This window comes from Hippoglossus stenolepis, chromosome 12 (assembly GCF_022539355.2).
Source record: "Hippoglossus stenolepis isolate QCI-W04-F060 chromosome 12, HSTE1.2, whole genome shotgun sequence".
In the NCBI taxonomy this organism is placed as follows: domain Eukaryota; kingdom Metazoa; phylum Chordata; class Actinopteri; order Pleuronectiformes; family Pleuronectidae; genus Hippoglossus; species Hippoglossus stenolepis.
The window spans coordinates 24,801,342-24,825,748 of NC_061494.1; the positions used below are offsets into that span (position 1 = coordinate 24,801,342).

At 44.0% G+C, this 24,407-nt stretch overlaps 1 protein-coding gene across 1 annotated transcript; it reads left to right on the plus strand.

The window, feature by feature from the left end:
- Positions 1-174: 174 nt before the first annotated feature.
- Positions 175-22,966, plus strand: LOC118118912 (echinoderm microtubule-associated protein-like 4). The gene is given in 25 exon segments (XM_035172424.2): positions 175-465; positions 3,943-4,125; positions 4,656-4,776; positions 7,589-7,765; positions 9,256-9,396; positions 10,718-10,743; positions 10,998-11,033; positions 12,714-12,837; positions 13,188-13,337; positions 13,416-13,485; positions 13,795-13,905; positions 14,049-14,144; positions 14,294-14,428; positions 15,718-15,853; positions 17,164-17,312; positions 17,454-17,579; positions 18,286-18,417; positions 18,487-18,554; positions 18,664-18,752; positions 18,836-18,933; positions 19,305-19,392; positions 20,163-20,261; positions 20,449-20,579; positions 20,658-20,942; positions 20,945-22,966. Coding segments are annotated over 25 exon segments (2,955 nt in total). The 5' UTR covers positions 175-440; the 3' UTR covers positions 21,104-22,966.
- Positions 22,967-24,407: the final 1,441 nt, after the last annotated feature.

The following is a 24,407-nucleotide window of genomic DNA, read 5'->3' on the forward strand; positions in this document are numbered from 1 at the left end:
CTGCACCAGGAGGAACCCAAGGGCCCCTGCACCAGCGTCTGACAGTCGGAGGACTCATCCTGGCAGCTAACAGCAGTCAGGGACATGGAGGTCTGGGGGACCCTCCCAGGATCTGCCTCCTCACATTAGAGCAGCTCCCCCCCCCCCTCACCCAGGGGAAGCGCGCCGCCGCCAGAGGAGGCGGAGTCGGAAACGCGCAGCAGTGTCGGTCCGTCTTGTGCGCGGCTCCGCAGCTTGTGTGTCCGTCTCGTCGGTTCGATTCCCCGGGAGCTGCAGATAGTTCAGGCCGCAGAGAGCGGTGGATCTTGGGTGTTACGGACCCGGGCGACGCGGCGGGGACAGACCCGAACCTGCTGCAGTGGAAACCCCGCACGGAGGCCTGAAGTGTGCGCGGAGCCTCCCGCAGGCCTCCCGCACGGACTCCCGCTCTCTCCGGGAAAATGGACGGATTCACCGGCAGTTTGGGTGAGTCACGGCCGCCGCTCGCGCCCTCATGGCCCCGGGTCACCTGTCCGTGCAGCGGCGCGGAGGTGAGAGCCGCACGCGCCTCTGGCGGCTTTACACGTGTCACTGCATCAGAGACACTGCACCGCCCCTGCGGCGGATACTGGGCCACAAAAACAAGTGCTCCTCCTGAAGCTCTGCACAGACCTGGTTCAATGACTGATAGAGACCAATAGATACCAGTAGAGACTAGTGGATACCTGATAGAGACCAGTAGATACCAGTAGAGACAAGTGGATACCTGATAGAGACCAATAGATACCAGTAGAGACCAATAGATACCAGTAGAGACAAGTGGATACCTGATAGAGACCAATAGATACCAGTAGAGACCAATAGATACCAGTAGAGACTAGTGGATACCTGATAGAGACCAGTAGATACCAGTAGAGACCAATAGATACCAGTAGAGACCAATAGATACCAGTAGAGACCAGTGGATACCTGATAGAGACCAGTAGATACCAGTAGACACCAGTAGAGACCAGTGGATACCTGATAGAGACCAATAGATACCAGTAGAGACCAATAGATACCAGTAGAGACCAGTGGATACCTGATAGAGACCAGTAGATACCAGTAGACACCAGTAGAGACCAGTGGATACCTGATAGAGACCAATAGATACCAGTAGAGACCAGTGGATACCTGATAGAGACCAATAGATACCAGTAGAGACCAGTGGATACCTGATAGAGACCAATAGATACCAGTAGAGACCAATACAGACCTGATAGAGACCAGTAGATACCAGTAGAGACCAGTGGATACCTGATAGAGACCAGTAGATACCAGTAGAGACCAGTGGATACCTGATAGAGACCAGTGGATACCTGATAGAGACCAGTAGATACCTGATAGAGACCAATAGATACCAGTAGAGACCAGTGGATACCTGATAGAGACCAATAGATACCAGTAGAGACTAGTGGATACCTGATAGATACCAGTAGATACCAGTAGAGACCAGTGGATACCAGTAGAGACCAGTGGATACCTGATATAGACCAATAGATACCAGTAGAGACCAGTAGAGACCAATAGATACCAGTAGAGACCAGTGGATACCTGATAGAGACCAATAGATACCAGTAGAGACCAGTGGATACCTGATAGAGACCAATAGATACCAGTAGAGACCAATAGATACCAGTAGAGACCAGTGGATACCTGATAGAGACCAATAGATACCAGTAGAGACCAATAGATACCAGTAGAGACCAGTGGATACCTGATAGAGACCAATAGATACCAGTAGAGACCAATACAGACCTGATAGAGACCAGTAGATACCAGTAGAGACCAGTGGATACCTGATAGAGACCAGTAGAGACCAGTGGATACCTGATAGAGACCAGTAGATACCAGATAGAGACCAGTGGATACCTGATAGAGACCAGTGGATACCTGATAGAGACCAGTAGATACCTGAGTAGAGACCAGTGGATACCTGATAGAGACCAGTAGATACCTGATAGAGACCAATAGATACCAGTAGAGACCAGTGGATACCTGATAGAGACCAATAGATACCAGTAGAGACCAGTGGATACCTGATAGAGACCAATAGATACCAGTAGAGACCAATAAAGACCTGATAGAGACCAGTAGATACCAGTAGAGACCAGTGGATACCTGATAGAGACCAGTAGATACCTGATAGAGACCAATAGATACCAGTAGAGACCAGTGGATACCTGATAGAGACCAATAGATACCAGTAGAGACCAGTGGATACCTGATAGAGACCAGTAGATACCAGTAGAGACCAGTGGATACCTGATAGAGACCAGTAGATACCAGTAGAGACCAGTGGATACCAGTAGAGACCAGTGGATACCTGATAGAGACCAGTAGATACCAGTAGAGACCAGTGGATACCTGATAGAGACCAGTAGATACCTGATAGAGACCAGTGGATACCTGATAGAGACCAGTAGATACCTGATAGAGACCAGTAGATACCAGTAGAGACCAGTGGATACCTGATAGACACCAATAGATACCTGATAGAGACCAATAGATACCAGTAGAGACCAGTGGATACCTGATAGAGACCAGTGGATACCTGATAGAGACCAGTAGATACCTGATAGAGACCAATAGATACCAGTAGAGACCAGTGGATACCTGATAGAGACCAATAGATACCAGTAGAGACAAGTGGATACCTGATAGAGACCAGTAGAGACCTGATAGAGACCAGTAGAGACCAATATATACCAGTGGATACCTGATAGAGACCAGTAGAGACCAATAGATACCAGTGGATACCTGATAGAGACCAGTGGATACCTGATAGAGACCAGTAGATACCTGATAGAGACCAGTAGATACCTGATAGAGACCAATAGATACCAGTAGAGACCAGTGGATACCTGATAGAGACCAATAGATACCAGTAGAGACAAGTGGATACCTGATAGAGACCAGTAGAGACCTGATAGAGACCAGTAGAGACCAATATATACCAGTGGATACCTGATAGAGACCAGTAGAGACCAATAGATACCAGTGGATACCTGATAGAGACCAGTGGATACCTGATAGAGACCAGTAGATACCTGATAGAGACCAATAGATACCAGTAGAGACAAGTGGATACCTGATAGAGACCAGTAGAGACCTGATAGAGACCAGTAGAGACCAATATATACCAGTGGATACCTGATAGAGACCAGTAGAGACCAATAGATACCAGTGGATACCTGATAGAGACCAGTGGATACCTGATAGAGACCAGTAGAGACCTGATAGAGACCAGTAGATACCAGTAGAGACCAGTGGATACCTGATAGAGACCAATAGATACCAGTAGAGACAAGTGGATACCTGATAGAGACCAGTGGATACCTGATAGAGACCAGTAGAGACCTGATAGAGACCAGTAGAGACCAGTGGAGAGATGTGGAGACCAGTAGAGACCTGAGAGGGACCTGATAGAGACCAGTGGAATCCAGTATTCTGTTCTATTCTAAAGATACAAACACTGAATCACACAGAACCTCTGACACATACACACATAGACACTCACTCACTGACACACACACAGCCTGATGCTGCATTCAAACCACGTCTGTCCACAAACACACCTGAACACACGTCACATGACCATGGTTTACACTGCTCATGTGATGTAAACAGGAAGTAGATTGTCTCCTCTGCAGTTGGTTGCTTAGTTACAGAAAAGTCAGAGCGGGGATTTCTTTTCTTGGGGCGACGACAAAGTGTTGTTTGTGTGTTTGTATCTGTAGGTGACTTGTAATCAGATTACCTCTCTGTCTATGCAGATGACAGTGTAATCAGATTACCTCTCTGTCTATGCAGATGAAAGTGTAATCAGATTACCTCTCTGTCTGTGCAGATGACAGTGTAATCAGATTACCTCTCTGTCTGTGCAGATGACAGTGTAATCAGATTACCTCTCTGTCTCTGCAGATGACAGTATGTCTGGAGCGAGTGTCTCAGATGTCAACGATCGTCTCTCGGCTCTGGAGCTTCGTGTTCAGCAGCAGGAAGACGAGCTGACGGTCATGAAAGCCGCTCTCGCCGACGTCCTTCGTCGCCTTGCGGCGTCTGAAGACTCTGCAACGCCTGTGACCAAAAAACAAGGAGGAAAAGGTGATGTGTGTTTGAAATGTTTGTGGATTTATCCTGAAGTTTTATTAGACTAATGATTGATGAAATCTACAACTGACTGATCTGATTGGCTCTAATGAGTTTAACCTCTGACCTCATCAGCTGTTTTGTTTTATTCTCCGTCTGCACAAAGTTTAAATGTCATCAATCAATAAAAAGAAAATGTTTATTTTGGATCATTGATTTAATAAAAAACAAAATAGAATCGATATCAACAATATCTAAAAAGTGTTTTAAGTTTCTAAACATATTGATCAGTTTCCCCTGTGATAACATGATGAAATATATTGATCATTAGGCACATGACTCAGTCATGACTCCTCAGTTTAATGGGTTTAATTTTTCTCGCAGATGAAAGTGATTTTGATTCAATCTAGTTTTTAGTTCAGACACAAACTTCACTGATGATCAGTTTGACCATTAGAAATGTAAAACCTGACGTTTCTGTTTCGACTCTGTTAAATGAAGCCAGGGCTCAGTCAGTGTAATAAGTAGCCTGCTGTCCCCACCAGGTGGAGCTGTACTGCGGGAAGCCTACTCCATGTCCTGTATCACTAACGGAGGGACATCTGGACGAAAGAGAGACTCTACATCTGTTACCAGGAAAGAGACGGTGTCATCTGCTGCCAAAAGGTAAAAACTGATGATGTCATGTTTCATTCTGTTTAGTTTCAGACTGTAAATAGTAGTGCAGTGTGTTTGCACTTGTTTTAACTTTCGCTGAACGTTTGAGTGAACAAAAGAAAAACATGGTTTTGTTTTTAAGTCACGTGATTTAACGTTTATTACACTTTGTTTGTTTTAAAATCTTTTGCTGATTTAACTTCAAAGCGGACCTTAACATGGAGCTAACATGACCCTTACTCAACCCTTACATGACCTTAACATGACCGTAAAGTGACCTTAACATGGACCTAACATGACTCTGACATGACCTTAACATGACCGTAAAGTGACCTTAACATGGACCTAACATGACCCTTACTCAACCCTTACATGACCTTAACATGACCGTAAAGTGACCTTAACATGGACCTAACATGACTCTGACATGACCTTAACATGACCGTAAAGTGACCTTAACATGGACCTAACATGACCCTTACTCAACCCTGACATGACCTTAACATGACCGTAAAGTGACCTTAACATGGACCTAACATGACTCTGACATGACCTTAACATGACCGTAAAGTGACCTTAACATGGACCTAACATGACCGTAACATGACCGTAAAGTGACCTTAACATGGAGCTAACATGACCCTTACTCAACCCTGACATGACCACTAGTGACCTTAACATGGAGCTAACATGACCCTGACATGACCATAACATGACCTTAACATGGACCTAACATGACTCTGACATGACCTTAACATGACCGTAAAGTGACCTTAACATGGACCTAACATGACCCTGACATGACCTTAACATGACCGTAAAGTGACCTTAACATGGACCTAACATGACCCTGACATGACCATAACATGACCTTAACATGGACCTAACATGACCCTGACATGACCGTAAAGTGACCTTAACATGGACCTAACATGACCCTGACATGACCATAACATGACCGTAAAGTGACTTTAACATGGACCTAACATGACCCTGACATGACCTTAACATGACCGTAAAGTGACCTTAACATGGACCTAACATGACCCTGACATGACCATAACATGACCTTAACATGGACCTAACATGACCTGACATCAACATGGACCTAGCCCTGACAACCTTAACATGACCGTAAAGTGACCTTAACATGGACCTAACATGACTCTGACATGACCTTAACATGACTGTAAAGTGACCTTATCATGGACCTAACATGACCCTTACTCAACCCTGACATGACCTTAACATGACCGTAAAGTGACCTTAACATGGAGCTAACATGACCCTGACACGACCATAACATGACCTTAACATGGACCTAACATGACCCTGACACGACCATAACATGACCTTAACATGGACCTAACATGACCCTGACATGACCATAACATGACCTTAACATGACCGTAAAGTGACCTTAACATGGACCTAACATGACCATAACATGACCTTAACATGACCCTGACATGACCTTAACGTGAACCTAACATGACACTGACATGACCCACAGTAGAATTCAGTAGAACCCACTTGAATACAGGAAAATCCAATAGAACAAGTAGAAACTGTTGAAAACAATAGAACCCAGTAGAACCTTGTAGAAACAATAGAACCCAGTAGAACCTTGTAGAAACAATAGAACCCAGTAGAAATAGTAGAAACTGAACACAATTGAAGTGAAACAATAGGTCTTTGTAGAAACAGTAGAACTCAGTACATCCCAGGAATGTACTTTAGAAACCAGTAGAACTTAGTAGTACCCAGTTGTGTACAGTATAACCCAGTTTAAACCAGTAGACCCAAGTAGAACCCAGTATATACCAGTAGACTCCAATATAACCCAGTATATACCAGTAAACTCCAGTGTAAACCAGTAGACTCCAGTAAAACCCAGTAAACTACAGTAGTACCGAGTAGAACCCAGTATAAACCAGTATAACACTGTTTAAACCAGTAGACTCCAATAGAACCCAGTATATACCAGTAGACTCCAGTGTAAACCAGTAGACTCCAGTAAAACCCAGTAAACTACAGTAGTACCGAGTAGAACCCAGTAGAACCCAGTATAAACCAGTATAACACTGTTTAAACCAGTAGACTCCAATAGAACCCAGTATATACCAGTAGACTCCAGTGTAAACCAGTAGACTCCAGTAAAACCCAGTAAACTACAGTAGTACAGAGGATACACCAGTAGAACCCAGTATAAACCAGTATACTCCAGTATAACACTGTTGAACCCAGTATAAACCAGTAGACTCAGTAGAACCAATTAGAACCATGTATAAACCAGTTGACTCCATTAGACTCCAATAGAACCCAGTACACTACAGTAGAACCCAGTATAAACCAGTTGACTCCATTAGACTCCAATAGAACTTAGTTAACTACAGTAGAACCCAGTATAAACCAGTAGAACCCATTAAACTACAGTAGAACCCAGTATAAACCAGTAGACTCCATTAGATCCCAGTAGACTCCAGTAGAACCCAGTATAAAACAGTAGAACCCAGTAAACTACAGTAGAACCCAGTATAAGCCAGTAGACTCCAGTAGAACCCAGTGAACTCCAGTAGAACCCAGTATAAACCAGTAGAACCCAGTAAACTCCAGTAGAACCCAGTTTAAACCGGTAGAACCCACTTAACTCCAGTAGGACCCAGTTTAAACCAGTAGAACCCAGTGAACTCCAGTAGAACCCAGTATAAACCAGTAGAACCCAGTGAACTCCAGTAGAACCCAGTAAAGTACAGTAGCACCCAGTATAAACCAGTAGACTCCAGTAGAGCGTCTCTCACAGCCCTGGTTTCGTCCACAGTGGAGCAGACAGGAAGAAGGAGGTCAGGGGTCAGATGGAGGAGATCCAGGAACGTGAGGAGGTTCCTCACCCACAGGACGTGTCCCCTCCTCCCCTCCCTCCTCAGACCTGTGTGACCCCCCCTCAGAGACCCGCCCAGTCTGCCGACACCAGTAAAGGCCACGCCCCTCCTAAAAGGTTCTGCTTTGTGATTTGTCAGCTGCTTCTGACCTCATTGACTGACATCACTCTGAGAGTGATTACTAACTCCGCCCCCCTCAGGACCCACAGTTCTCTACTCTGCCCACCTGGGTCACCTGACATGAACAGATGCCTCTGATTGGCTGAGTGTACCTGATCCAGGTGAGGAGGTGCAGCGTGAACACGACTGTGCCTCCTCCTCCCTGAGTCATTTCTTGGAGAACCTGAGTCTGACTGAGCTGACTAACCTTCTCCCAGCTTCACCTGAGGACTCTTCCTCCTCCTCCTCCTCCTCTTCCTCCTCCTCTTCTTCTTCTTCTTCTTCTTCTTCTTCTTCTTCTTCCTCCCTCCCTGCTCCTCCTCCTCCTGCTCCTCCTCCTCCTACTCCTTCTCCTCGGGCTCCTGCTCCTGTTCTTCTTCTTCCTCCTCTTCCTGCTTGTCCTCTTCTTCTTCTTCCTCTTCTTCCTCCTGCTTTTCTTCCTCTTCTTCTTCCTCACCTCCTGCTCCTTTCCTTTCCCCTCCTGTCCTCCTCCTCCTCCTACTCCTACTCCTTCTCCTCGTGCTCCTGTTCTTCTTATTCCTCCTCCTCCTGCTTGTCCTCTTCTTCTTCTTCCTCCTCTTCCTCCTGATTTTCTTCCTCTTCTTCTTCCTCATCCTCCTCCTCCTGCTCCTTCTCCTCCTGCTCCTCCTCCTACTCCTACTCCTACTCCTTCTCCTCCGGCTCCTGTTCTTCTTATTCCTCCTCCTCCTGCTTGTCCTCTTCTTCTTCTTCCTCCTCTTCCTCCTGCTTTTCCTCCTCTTCTTCTTCCTCCTCCTCCTCCTCCCCTTCTCCTCCTCCTCCTCCTCCTGCTTGTCTTCTTCTTCCTCCTCCTCCTCCTCCTCCTGCTCCTCCTCCTCCTCTTCCTGCTCCTCCTCCTCCTCCTCCTACTCCTTCTCCTCGGGCTCCTGTTCTTCTTCTTCCTCCTCTTCCTGCTTGTCCTCTTCTTCTTCTTCCTCCTCTTCCTCCTGCTTTTCTTCCTCTTCTTCTTCCTCCTCCTCCTCCTCCTGCTCCTTCTCCTCCTCCTCCTGCTTGTCTTCTTCTTCCTCCTCCTCCTGCTCCTCCTCCTCCTCCTGCTCCTGCTCCTCCTCTGGAGTGGTTTGGTTCCATTGAGTCAGTTCAGTGTCTGAACTCAACTGTGTCTTTTACAAATGAAACAACAATAACAACACTGAGATGATTCACTAACCCTCCTCCTCCTCCTCTTCCTGCTCCTGCTCCTCCTCCTGCTCCTCTTCCTGCTCCTCCTCCTCCTGCTCCTGCTCCTCCTCTGGAGTGGTTTGGTTCCATTGAGTCAGTTCAGTGTCTGAACTCAACTGTGTCTTTTACAAATGAAACAACAATAACAACACTGAGATGATTCACTTTCTCAATCTTCATCATCGCCTGCTGCTGTGATACTGACTGTGTGTGTGTGTGTGTGTGCGTGCGTGCGTGTGTGTCCGTCCAGGGGGGCCAGTGTGAAGCGGTCCTCGGGTATCGAACGCTCTCAGAGCAGCACGTGGGAGAGTGCAGATGAAAACAGGAACAAATTGGTGAAAGCTGCTTCAACATCCAGACTGTTGAGTAAAGTGATGAAGAGTGCAGAGAGGTACACACACACACACACACACACACACACACACACTGTTCATTTCAGTTTCATCATCAAATCAAAACACACAAGATCTGAAGTCACTTTACATTCTACAAGAATATTATAGAGAAATCAACATTTCCCACAATGAGCAGTTCTGACGACTGAGAGAAAAAAACCTTTTTTATTTTTGAATCCTTCAGTCTTCTATTTATTTTTAATTATACATTATATGATGATATTTTTTAAAGTAATGTCACAAAGACAGGCTACAGTCGTTTATGATTGAAATGCATATGAACAGAAAATAGGAATAAGATGTGCATTGGTTGTGGTGTTGCTCCTCGAGACAGACTTAAAGCGTCTATTCACAGAGAAGTCTCTGTCCATGTGTGTGTTAATGTAGAGCATTACTCATGTAAACTTACAGAACATATATATATATATATATATATATTAGGCCTGTCAAAATTAACGCGGGATGATTAATTTGTGGAATCAACTCGTACATTGTTTGAACGCATTAACGCATGAAAATGACTCGTCAGGACTCAGTGTTAGAATGAGCGACACGCAGACACGATCCGACTCCATCGACTCAGAACCAAACACACGACCGGACGTTCGTCACCTGAATCCTCCCAATAAAACATGAACTGTGAACCTGAACCAGTTCATCTGCATGAACTGAACTGGGAACTCGTTCTTTTTAACCCTAACCCTGTTTCTGCAGATGGGCTCAGATTCAGATTTCACATTCACATTTAATTGTGTAAAGTTTGTTGGATTTAAAAAGAAAAGAAAAAGGTTTTATTCAACCATCCTATATTTGCTAAAAAAGAGCAAAGGCTAAGAAGCCCTGATTGTTTAGGATAAAGGTTCTTTGAGTTTGATTAAAATAAATGTTCTAAATCACATCATCCTATGTTTGCTCAGAGGCAAAGCAAAGAGACAGCCAAGTTTAATTAAGGTGTGTTATGTTTTAGTTTGATTTTACTTTATTTTTCAATCTTAATAACTATCATTTGGACTTGTCAGCAATAAAAAAACTAAAGTTAAGTGTATATATCCACCTTCTGTCGTTTATCTTTCTGTTCCCACAATATACAGAGAAAAATGGGGATTTTTCAGGCATTTAGAAATGGTGATTAATCAGATTAATCACAGCTACCCTGGGATTAATCAGATTAATAGTTGTAATGGTTTGACAGCCCTAATATATATATATATATATATAGTAGAACAGTATGTAGAACCTTCAGCTCCTGGGCTTCTTCTTATTTTCTTCTATTGATAATAAATAATAGCAGCTTCTGGCTTTTCTGTCTCTTTTCAGACACAAAGACCCGGTGGTCAGTCAAGGTAATTACACCTTAATCATCATCATCATCATCATCATCATGTTCCAACAGCGAATAGGAATCCAGAGTCACAGCCAACAACACGCACAACAAAACAGACAACAAGTCAACAGCAGCAACAACAAAACTATTGTTGTGTTGTTTGTTGATGTGTTGTTTTGTTTTGTTGCTGTTATTGTTGTTTGCTTTGTTGTTGTGTTGTTGTTGTTGTTGTTGTTGTTGTTGTTTAGTTACAATGTCTTTGTCTCAAACCAGCCAAAATGTCAACCCGCGAGAAAAACAGCCAATCAGGTGAGTCCTGACGAATTGTCAGAGCTTTAGCCAAAACAAGCTAACAGGCTATTAGCAGCTCACTGAGCACTTCCTCTGTCTGCTTTAAACCAATCAAATCTCTCCATCCGCTGTCACTCACCTGCTACACCTACTTAAGTTCACTCACACCACTCCGCTCTCTTCACTGGTTACCAGTAGCTGGATCCGTTTCAAAACACTAGTACTTGTTACCGTGCTGTGAACGGATCGGGTCCAGTCTACATCCAGGACATGGTCAAACCTTACACCCCGCCCGTCCACTCCGCTCTGCATCGACCAATCAGCTGCTCCCTCACTGCGAGGGACAGCTGTCACTCAACAACATCACCACTGTTTCCGGTCCTGGCTCCTGAACGGTGGAACCAGCTCCACATGGACATCAGGACACAAAGTCTACACATCTTCCTCCAGACTAAAGACACACCTCTTCAGACTACACCTTCGATAAAATAAAAAGTTTTAGTTGCACTTACATGTAGAACTTTGTAGTTTGGCTTTTTTGAAGCTATTGTAGTGACATGATTCTTGTTGTTCTGGTTTGTTCCCTCATGGTTGATGCACTTATTGTGAGTCGCTTTGGATAAAAGCGTCAGCTCAATGTAATGTAATGTAATGCTTCACCCGTCACTCACCTGCTTCACCCGTCACTCACCTGCTTCACCTCCTTCACCCGTCACTCACCTGCTTCACCCGTCACTCACCTCCTTCACCCGTCACTCACCTGCTTCACCCGTCACTCACCTGCTTCACCTCCTTCACCCGTCACTCACCTCCTTCACCTCCTTCACCCGTCACTCACCTCCTTCACCCGTCACTCACCTGCTTCACCTCCTTCACCCGTCACTCACCTGCTTCACCCGTCACTCACCTCCTTCACCTCCTTCACCCGTCACTCACCTGCTTCACCTCCTTCACCCGTCACTCACCTGCTTCACCCGTCACTCACCTGCTTCACCTCCTTCACCCGTCACTCACCTCCTTCACCCGTCACTCACCTGCTTCACCTGCTTCACCCGTCACTCTCACCTCCTTCACCCGTCACTCACCTGCTTCACCTCCTTCACCCGTCACTCACCTGCTTCACCCGTCACTCACCTCCTTCACCTCCTTCACCCGTCACTCACCTGCTTCACCCGTCACTCACCTCCTTCACCTCCTTCACCCGTCACTCACCTGCTTCACCCGTCACTCACCTGCTTCACCCGTCACTCACCTGCTTCACCCGTCACTCACCTGCTTCACCCGTCACTCACCTCCTTCACCCGTCACTCACCTGCTTCACCTCCTTCACCCGTCACTCACCTGCTTCACCCGTCACTCACCTGCTTCACCCGTCACTCACCTGCTTCACCCGTCACTCACCTGCTTCACCTGCTTAATCTGTCAGGTTTAAACCTGGTTACTGTTGTGGTTCACCTGTGATCCACATGGGGGCGGCTGTGGCTGAGGGGGCAGAGCGGTCGTCCTCTGATCAGAAGGCCGACAGTTTGATTTGATCAATAAACAGTTTACATTGTAAAAAGTTCAGAATGCTCTGATCAGACTTATATTGATAATGTGTAAACCATTTTAATCCAATCTTTGTATTTGGTGATAAAAGAGGCTCATTTTGCTTGAATATATTTGATCAATACATTTTTTTTGTATTGTTTGTTTCAGAGGGAAGTCACATTAAGATGTTCATGCGTGGTCGACCCATCACGATGTTCATCCCGTCAGACGTGGAAAACTATGACGACGTTCGTACAGAACTTCCTTCAGAAAGACTAAAGCTGGAATGGGTGTATCCTTCACTCTGGACAAAGGGGGCACTCTCACAGAATACTACTCATAATTCTAACAATTATAACAATAAACACACCTGCATTTTGAGGCCAGAGGTAGGCAGTTGGAGGTCAGGGGTCAGAGGTCAGGTTAGAGGTCTGAGGTTGTAGGTCGAGGTTAAATGTCAGGAGTTGAAAGTCGGCGTAGAGTTTGGAGGTCGGGTCGGGCATTAGGGTAAATTGAAGGTTAATTTAGTTTCAGTTCTCAGTAGGTATCTACTATTACTTTCAGTAGATCTTTATTAACACTCTATTTAGATCCTCAGTAGATCCTCAGTAGATCTCCAGGTGTGTCCTTAACTCCGGACAGGTACGGTTACCGTGGCAGAGACTGCAGAGCGAACGTCTACCTGCTTCCTACCGGAGAGATTGTTTACTTCATCGCGTCGGTCGTGGTTCTGTTTAACTACGAAGAACGAACACAGAGATTTTATCTCGGACACACTGATTGTGTCAAGTGGTGAGAAAACATTACGATACTGCTCTCCTATTGGTCTGTGGTGACAGGTGAGGGACATCATGTCTTTGTGTTTGACAGCCTGGCCCTACATCCTGATAAAATCCGGATCGCTACAGGACAGATCGCAGGAGTGGACAAAGACGGACGAGTGAGGACAAACATTTTATTTCCATTAAAAGTGAAAGCTTCATCTACGACTAAAACTTAATCACAACTGTGACGACAGTTTCACGTTTCTCATTAACAACTGAATTTAATGACAATGTGTAAATGTCTGAATTAACTGTTTTAATATTTCAAACCATGGTATCTATATACAACTTACACCTCTGTAACCATGGTAACTATATACACAGATTGAAGCAGATGTCGTCTCAAAATTATAAGACTTAAAAAAAACAAAAGGGTAATAATATTGATTATTGATACTAGTATTGATCCCAGTGTCTGTGTTCAGGCGCTGCAGCCTCACGTTCGGATCTGGGACAGCGTCAGTCTCTCCACTCTTCAGGTCGTTGGTTTGGGAACTTTCGAGCGCGGTGTCGGTTCTCTGGCTTTCTCCAAAGCTGTGAGTATTACCAGCTGCATCATGGGAACTGAAGTCTCTGCTGACCTCTGTGTGACATCATTAGAAATAATTGATAATTTAGTAATCATTTAAAAACTCGGTCCCACATCGTCTCTCTCTCTCTTTACCTGTCTGTCTTTCAGGACTCGGGACATCACCTTAGTGTGATTGACGACTGTAATGATCACATGTTGACGGTCTGGGATTGGCAGAGGAAGTCAAAGATCGCTGAAATCAAGGTCAACACAATTTATTTTTAAATTATTGTTTTCATAATGCAGTTTCACTGTAAAACTGTTGCTCCTTACATTTTTAATTGTACAGTTAATTAATCTGGTTGAATGGGAGCTGAAGAAGTTTTATTTGAATTGGTTCTAACTGGTTACAGACCACTAACGAGGTGGTCCTGGCTGTGGAGTTCCACCCCACTGACCCTAACACCATCGTCACCTGTGGAAAGTCCCACATCTTCTTCTGGACCTGGACCGGAACCTCGCTCGCTCGAAAACAAGGAATCTTTGGGGTGAGAGCACTTTTTTTCAAGTTCATGTAAATAAAACCATCAACTGAATGTATACAGACGACGTTGTCATGGACGATGACAGCTCAAACATAAACACTCCTCCTCCATGTTAGCAGATGGGACATGGACCACACTATAAAAACAAAGTAGATGTTAAATATATGTTTGTCAAAGATGGTTTCTGTCATTTCAGGTAGTTCGAATCACACAGTTTGTTCAAGTGTTTCTGATCAGTTTGGTTTTAATTAGTTATTTGATGATATATATAGTTGGGCTAAGGCTCCTTATTGGTGGAGATAGTGTATATTTTTTACAGGATATAAAAGTGTTGTTTTTCCTTTTGAATTTTACTAATGTTAAAAAAGAAAACAGAGTTAAGGTCTTCACCAGGTTAAATATGATCGACGTTCATGATGCTCAAATATATTGATTTTTATATCAATATAACAATAAATGTTTCATGTTAATATTGACATATTGATCATTATAACATCAACACAATAATCTGCTGTTATTGATTTCATTTCCCAGAAGCTAAATAAAACTGGTGATGGATAAATAATAAAAAAAAGTAATCGGTTACCTTTGTCAACAAAGGATTGAGTCAATAGAAACACAAATGAGTTTGGTGGAGTGAGATGTGGACAAAGTGAATGTGAGGAATTTGATCTTCAGACGAACAGGAAGTTCCACCCAGCTGAACACAAAGGAACCTTAAGATTTAAAGTTGTACACCCACATTGTTCTGTTTATATGAACCTGAACTTTTTCTCTTAGAACCTTTCTCCTAGTCTGACGCTGTAGTCATGGTCTGTAGTTCTAGTGTCTGTAGTCAGTCAATTAATCAATCACATTTTATTAGTCTCATATTCCCAGTTTGTCTCATAGATGTTAACAAGGATCAACTTCCTCTGTTCTTCACTCAACAAGAGTCAAATAGAAACTTAGTGATCAGTGAATAAAGCTCAGTCCCATGTGAGGATCCTCTCCCAGGACACAAGTCCCACAGATGCTGATGGAACTGAACACATCAACACAACAACAGGATTCACTACATGAGAAGAACCAGTTTGTAACTTCATGTTTAAAGTGTTTCTACATAATGTCTGATGGAGATGAAGGAGCAGAGGAACTGAGGACTTCCTGTCAGTGATGGTAGAAGATGTGAGGAGACGTGTTGTGTCTCAAGAAGTCTTGTTGTGATCATAGTCCACGATCAGCTGACAGCACCATCATGGTCCACCACCACTATCCTGGTCTAACTCTTTCCTATTTTCTCATGTTTTCAGAAATATGAGAAGCCAAAGTTCATCCAGTGCCTGTCCTTCCTGAGCACTGGAGACATCCTGACCGGAGACTCAGGAGGTATCCTGCTGGTCTGGACCAGGAGCTCTGCTGAAACACCCACAGGAAAGGGCCCCAGAGGTTAGGAGGGACCAGTTAGACTTAACTAGACCCAGTTACAACCAGTTAAACTCAGTTAGAATCATTTAGACTCAATTAGAACCAGTTAGACTCAGTTAGAATCAGTTAGACTCAGTTAGACTCAATTAGAACCAGTTAGACTCAGTTAGAATCAGTTAGACTCAGTTAGAACCAGTTAGAACCAGTTAGAACCAGTTAGAATCAGTTAGAACCAGTTAGACTCAGTTAGAACCAGTTAGAACCAGTTAGACTCAGTTAGAACCAGTAAGAACCAGTTAGACTCAGTTAGAACCAGTTAGACTCAGTAAGAACCAGTTAGAACCAGTTAGACTGAGTAAGAACCAGTTAGACTCAGTTAGAACCAGTTAGACTCAGTAAGAACCAGTTAGACTCAGTAAGAACCAGTTAGACTCAGTTAGAACCAGTTAGACTCAGTTAGAACCAGTTAGACTCAGTAAGAACCAGTTAGACTCAGAACCAGTTAGACTGAGTAAGAACCAGTTAGACTCAGAACCAGTTAGACTCAGTTAGAACCAGTTAGACTGAGTAAGAACCAGTTAGACTCAGAACCAGTTAGACTCAGTTAGAACCAGTTAGACTGAGTAAGAACCAGTTAGACTCAGAACCAGTTAGACTCAGTTAGAACCAGTTAGACTGAGTAAGAACCAGTTAGACTCAGAACCAGTTAGACTGAGTTAGAACCAGTTAGACTGAGTAAGAACCAGTTAGACTCAGAACCAGTTAGACTGAGTTAGAACCAGTTAGACTCAGAACCAGTTAGACTCAGTTAGAACCAGTTAGACTGAGTAAGAACCAGTTAGACTCGAACCAGTAGACTGAGTTAGAACCAGTTAGACTCAGTAAGAACCAGTTAGACTCAGAACCAGTTAGACTGAGTAAGAACCAGTTAGACTCAGAACCAGTTAGACTCAGTTAGAACCAGTTAGACTGAGTTAGGTTTATGTGTTTACTGGTAGATGAATCTTTTTGGATTTTAACTCTTTGAATATTATCCATATCCATGTTTCAGAAGAAACAGTAAAGTTTCACTGAGTCTTAGTGATAATAACTTGTCTTCCTGTTGACAAAATAAAAGTCTGCAGATTCCTTTAAACAGGAAGTAGAAAGGAAAGTGTGATGTGCTGCCTCCTGCTGGCTGCTGCAGGAAGTTCTTTTGTCGAATTTGCCTCTTTACTTTAATTTATTTTCCTCTTTCATGTTTGTCAGCTTCTGTCTTCACTTTAATAAATATTTCAGTTCAGTAGACGACAGATGTGACATTGTGTGTGTGTGTGTGTGTGTGTGTGTAGCATTTCAGATTAGTCGGCAGGTCAAAGGTCACGAGGGAAGTGTTTTCTGTATGTGTGAGATGAGGAGCGGCACTTTGCTGACGGGAGGAGGAAAAGACCGAAAGATTATCCTGTGGGACCATGAACTGAGAGCAGACCGAGACATCGAGGTCACACACACACAGACACACACACACACACACACACAGTTACAATATACACACTTAGTTAAAATGTAGATTTTATAGAAGTGGTTCAGTGACAGTTTTCTGCCGATCTGTTTGATTGTGGGGTCTCATGACTGTTCTCAGGTCCCTGATCAGTATGGAACCATCAGAGCCGTGTCTGAGGGGAAGGGCGAAGAGTTTCTGGTTGGAACTTCTCGTAACTTCATCCTAAGAGGAACCTTCAACGACGGCTTCCTGGTGGAGGTTCAGGTGAGATCACATGTCAAATGTGTTCCGGACCCTTCCATCACTCAGATGCTCACAGCCACCAGATTTGTACCATAACATGGAAAAAACGTAGCTAATCAGGTTTTATTTTCACAATGTCACAGAGACACAGGATTATCAGGAATCATTTGCTGAAGGAAAACAGCCGACAGAAGAAATGTTTCAAACATAATGAGAAATGAACAAACCCTGAAAAGCTATAAACGCACCCTAGTGTCGCCTTCAAAGCATCAACCAGACGTGTCTTTACTACACAGAAATAAATGCACAACCTTTTTATTTTCTGAAGTCGTGATGTGTTCAGGGTCTGTAACATGAAGTCGTGATGTGTTCAGGGTCTGTAACATGAAGTCGTGATGTGTTCAGGGTCTGTAACATGAAGTCGTGATGTGTTCAGGGTCTGTGTAACATGAAGTCGTGATGTGTTCAGGGTCTGTGTAACATGAAGTCGTGATGTGTTCAGGGTCTGTGTAACATGAAGTTGTGATGTGTTCAGGGTCTGTAACATGAAGTCGTGATGTGTTCAGGGTCTGTGTAACATGAAGTCGTGATGTGTTCAGGGTCTGTAACATGAAGTCGTGATGTGTTCAGGGTCTGTGTAACATGAAGTTGTGATGTGTTCAGGGTCTGTAACATGAAGTCGTGATGTGTTCAGGATCTGTGTAACATGAAGTTGTGATGTGTTCAGGGTCACACAGACGAGCTGTGGGGTTTGGCGACTCATCCGTCCAGACAGATGTTTCTGACGTGTGCTCAGGACCGGCTCGTCTGCCTGTGGAACTCCTTCGATCACGCTCTGCAGTGGAGCCGCACACTAGAGGTGGGCATGGACTTGATTGATTCTCGACAAATGATTGACAGGTGATTGACAGCTTTGCCTCTCGATCAGGAACACGGACACTGTGCAGACTTCCATCCCAGCGGAGCCGTGGTTGCTATAGGAACACACTCGGGAAAGTCAGTACAGATCATTTATAGATCTACATAATCCATCCACTCAGTGTACAGATCAGAATTTTCCAGATCTTGGGTTCTTCTGGTTCTCACTCGTCTCATCCTGTGTCAGGTGGTACGTTCTGGATGCAGAGACCACAGATCTTGTGGCGATCCACACCGACGGGAACGAGCAACTGTCAGTGATGCGTTTTTCTATGGGTAGGTACAGTATCCTGTTTCCATCTCAACATTATGAAAGAAGTGAACTACATGTCCCAGAATGCCTCTCTTCACCTCTGCAGATGGAAGTCTGCTGGCTGTTGGATCTCATGACAACTTTATTTACCTCTACACCGTCTCTGAGAGTGGACGCAAGTACAGTCGCTACGGGAAGTGCACGGTAAGAGTTCACTTAACCCTAACTCTTAAAGTCCATTGCCCTCGTGACCCTACAGGAATAGTTCAGGAGTAAATCCAATACAATTGAAGTAACTGGTGACCGATTCTTCAAAGGTAAAAAACTACAGAATACAAATCTGCCTCCATACTGCCCCTGTGGTTCCTCTGCTGTAACTGCAGCTATCGTGAAGTAACTCGGAGGTTATCAGAGACATTTAAGAAACGTGGTGTAAACTGTTCTGAAAATGACCGTCAGGGCTTCAGGACTCTTGGCGACGCCACAGGAGAAACATGAAGGCACTTTCTTTTTTTTTACTTCAATGATTTGGATTCATTAAAGATTAAAGATGATGACGTGTGTTCATGTCACAGGGACATTCCAGTTACATCACACATCTGGACTGGTCACCTGACAACAACTTCCTCATGTCCAACTCTGGAGACTACGAGATCCTCTACTGTGAGTAATCTGATACTAGTATTTAGAGTAATCTGATACTAGTACTGTCAGTAATACTGATACTAGTACTGAGAGTAATCTGATACTAGTACTGTGAGGAATACTGATACTAGTACTGAGTAATCTGATACTAGTACTGTGAGGAATACTGATACTAGTACTGAGAGTAATCTGATACCAGTACTGAGAGTAATACTGATACTAGTACTGTGAGTAATCTGATATTAGTACTGTGAGGAATACTGATACTAGTACTGAGAGTAATCTGATACTAGTACTGTGAGGAATACTGATACTAGTACTGAGAGTAATACTGATACTAGTACTGTGAGGAATCTGATACTAGTACTGTGAGGAATACTGATACTAGTACTGAGAGGAATACTGATACTAGTACTGAGAGTAATCTGATACTAGTACTGTGTGTAATCTGATACTAGTAGTGAGGAATTGATAAGAGAGAGATGAGTAGAATACTGATACATAGTGCTGAGAATTGATACTATACTGAGATAATCGATACTGTATGAAACGATACTACGGAAATAGTAACATATACTGGATACTAGTCAGTAATTGATGTATTAACTATAAGTACTGGATGTACTAGTACTTGAACGATACGTCTGAGAGTAATCTGATACTAGTACTGTGGGTAATCTGATACTAGTAGTGTGAGTAATCTGATACAACTCAATGCTCAGACTTTACATCTTTGACATAGATATTGTGTGTTGTTGCAGTGTGTAGTAACAGTTGTGTATTTTCAGGGGACGTTCCAAACAGCTGTAAACTGATCAGAAATCGTTCTGAGTGTAAAGACATTGACTGGGCGACGTACACCTGCGTCCTGGGATACCACGTGTTCGGTGTGTGTGTGTGTGTGTGTGTGTGTGTGTGTGTGTGTGTGTGTGTGTGTGTGTGTGTGTGTGTGTGTGTGTGTGTGTGTGTGTGTGTGTGTGTGTGTGTGTGTGTGTGCAATACTATACAATTTACTAAATTCAATTAAATCGTTATTTTGATCAGAATGACTCAATGTGTGTGTGTGTGTTTCAGGTGTGTGGCCGGAAGGTTCCGATGGCACCGACATCAACGCTCTGATCAGATCTCACAACAGGAAGGTGATCGCTCTCGCTGACGACTTCTGCAAAGTTCACCTGTTTACTTACCCATGCTCCACCCCCAAGGTGAGACACACACACACACACACACACACACACACACACACGGATCATTCAGTTAATCAATAATCAATGTGTCTCCAGGCCCCCAGTCATAAGTACAGCGCCCACAGCAGTCATGTGACCAACGTCAGCTTCCTGTGTAACGACAGTCACCTGATCTCGACGGGGGGGAAGGACACCAGCATCATGCAGTGGCGTTTGGTGGAGAAATCTTCGCTCTGTCTTAACGACGGCCTGATGTGTAACCCGGCGTCCCGTCAGGCAGATGCCACCCTCACTCTGTCCCCTCCTACCACAGCGTCACAGGAATCTGACCCCCCAACAGCCAATGGGACCCAAGAACCCTCTCCGGAAAGCCCACCCCCATTGAGCTAGCCCCGCCCATATCAGCGCTAACCCCACCTCACTCTGAGTCGACTCCACCCACCTCCGACAGCACAGCGAGTCTGAAAGACAGCCTGGAGCCCAGTGACGACACGGCCACGCCCAGCGACGAGGGCCTGCCCCCCTTCACCCCGCCCTCATAGACAGGCCCTGTGTGTGTGTGTGTGTTGTGGTACAGCTGACTTTGTGAGGACCAGGCTACGTAGCTGTTCAGAGGACATGTTTGTAAAGTGAGAACATTTACATATATGAACATATGTGAACACATGACATCAAAGAAGTCATAGTCACAACAAAAACAACTAATAATTCAGCTGCTCTTATTCCGTCAGTCTGGATTCATGAGTTCTCTCAGATTCAGGCAAAAACAATTCTTCAGTGAGTCCTCAAGTGTAGAAGTACAAATGGGTGCGTGTGCGTGCGGCTGCAGAGTCACATGGGTTATTTCACCAATCATGTGATGTCACAGTTTGAACCTGGAGGAGGGAACATAACCTCTCACACCTGGACAACAGGGGGCAGCAGAGAGCAGGGGACAAGGGAGAACAACTGCAGGAGGCGATGAAGTTAATAGTTTAGTTTTTACAAACTTAAAGACCTGAGACAAGTAAGACAGGTCTCAGTAACGCTTTCTTCACCAATAAAAACAGAGTAGTTGAAGTAGTTTTTTTTATTCTTTGAAATCTAAATAAAAAAAAAAAAACTTGAATCATTTTTGATTTATTGATTTATAATAATTACTCATAAGAACCCAAGAACTGGAATTTCTCCGAACTCATGAAATAAAAATAATTAAAAATCGTACTGATTTAATTTAGGGTGAATTCTGGGACATATAATTTTTTCTTTACATCTGCAACTTATTCCAACATCTGTTTTACACATTAGATCCACATTTTAAACCTTTCTTTGATTCTTAAGATGTTTTCTAGTTACCAGTTTTTAAAAAGCGTTATGAAAATAATAATAAAATGTATATTGTTCATAGAAAGTTTTTTTTTTGCGTTAGCCCCGCCCCTTTTTGTGACATCACAGACATGAAGTCATATGATTTCACTTACATGATGTCCATGTTAACTATTCATAAAAGTCCTGAAGCAGACTGAAGCTTATGTGTGTCCCACATTACCCGAATGCACCCTAAGTTGAAACATACAGGAATCATGAGACTAAAGAACATGAACCCTCACACATTTTGCCTCAAAGAAACCAACTGCCAATACCAGGATGCATTTCACTAATCATCAGCCATCATCAGCCGTTTGCTAATAAAGAACCTTTCACCTGACGCAGGTGAGCATCAGTCCAGAAGGCAGAGAAATCCAGGTAAACAGAAAGTTTAGAGGTGCTAAACAGGAAGTAAAGAAGTAGTAAACAGGAAGTTGAGAGGAAATTGGGAGCTACCAGAGTTAAAGCTGTGACTGACATGTTTTGTTGTGAATAATCAGACAGAGGGAGACATCTCTCTCTGACAGGATCTGTGTTTGTATATACTGCAGATGTCTGTATATTTCTGTTCACCACTGGGGGGAGCAGCTCCTCAGCTACACTGTAAAAATAAAACACTCAGCCAATCAGATTACAGGACACAGCAAATCCTCTCCTCTGATTGGCTGCTGATTATGATTGTTTCAGGACCATTTCAGCTCAGATGTTCCCTGAATGTGGGGGTGGGGCCGTCACAAGGGGGCGGGGCTCTCGTGTGTGTGTGTGGGGGGTTAACGTTTATTACTTTTTTGTCTTTTTAATATTCATCAGTTTATCTTTGTCTTTTTTTACACTCGTCTCTCTGAAGGGACTTACCTGGACGTCCAAGTAGGGGGCGGGGTCAGGGGTGTGACTGGAGATTTTGGGCATGTATGTGGGAAGGGGTGGGGTCATCGGTGTGGGTGGGGATGTTGATGATTGATGATTCATGTTTTGAGCCAATCATGTGTTCTCATTCCTGTCAGATGACAGACTGAAGATTTCAACAAAAAAATGCAAATAAATGTTGTGAAAACTGACTCTTTGCTTCATTCCTGACATTGTTGCCATGGAAACAGTCACAGTCCAGGGGCCTGCACCACATGATCATCACCGACCGTCACATGACCATCACCATCAGTCACATGATCATCACCATCAGTCACATGATCATCACCATCAGTCACATGATCATCACCATCAGTCACATGATCATCACCATCAGTCACATGATCATCACCGACCGTCACATGACCATCACCGACATCACATGATCATCACCATCAGTACATATTCACCAGTCAATGACACCGTCACATATATCACCATCAGTCACATGATCATCACCATCAGTCACATGATCATCACCATCAGTCACATGATCATCACCATCAGTCACATGATCATCACCATCAGTCACATGATCATCACCATCAGTCACATGATCATCACCATCAGTCACATGATCATCACCATCAGTCACATGATCATCACCATCAGTCACATGATCATCACCATCAGTCACATGATCATCACCATCAGTCACATGATCATCACCATCAGTCACATGATCATCACCGACCGTCACATGACCATCACCATCAGTCACATGATCATCACCATCAGTCACATGATCATCACCGACCGTCACATGATCATCACCATCAGTCACATGATCATCACCGTCAGTCACATGATCATCACCATCAGTCACATGATCATACACATCAGTCACATGATCATCACCATCAGTCACATGATCATCACCAAGTCACATGATCATCACCATCAGTCACATGATCATCACCATCAGTCACATGATCATCACCACAGTCACATGATCATCACATCACACATACATCACCATCAGTCACATGATTCATCACCATCAGTCACATGATCATCACCATCAGTCACATGATCATCACCATCAGTCACATGATCATCACCATCAGTCACATGATCATCACCATCAGTCACATGATCATCACCATCAGTCACATGATCATCACCATCCGTCACATGATCATCACCATCAGTCACATGACCATCACCATCAGTCACATGATCATCACCATCAGTCACATGATCATCACCATCAGTCACATGATCATCACCGTCCGTCACATGATCATCACCATCAGTCACATGACCATCACCATCAGTCACATGATCATCACCATCAGTCACATGATCATCACCATCAGTCACATGATCACACATCAGTCACATGATCATCAATGATCATCACCACAATCCATGATCATCCCATCAGTCATGACCATCACCATCAGTCACATGATCATCACCGACCGTCACATGATCATCACCATCAGTCACATGATCATCACCAACCGTCACATGATCATCACCATCAGTCACATGATCATCACCGACCGTCACATGATCATCACCATCAGTCACATGACCATCACCATCAGTCACATGATCATCACCATCAGTCACATGATCATCACCATC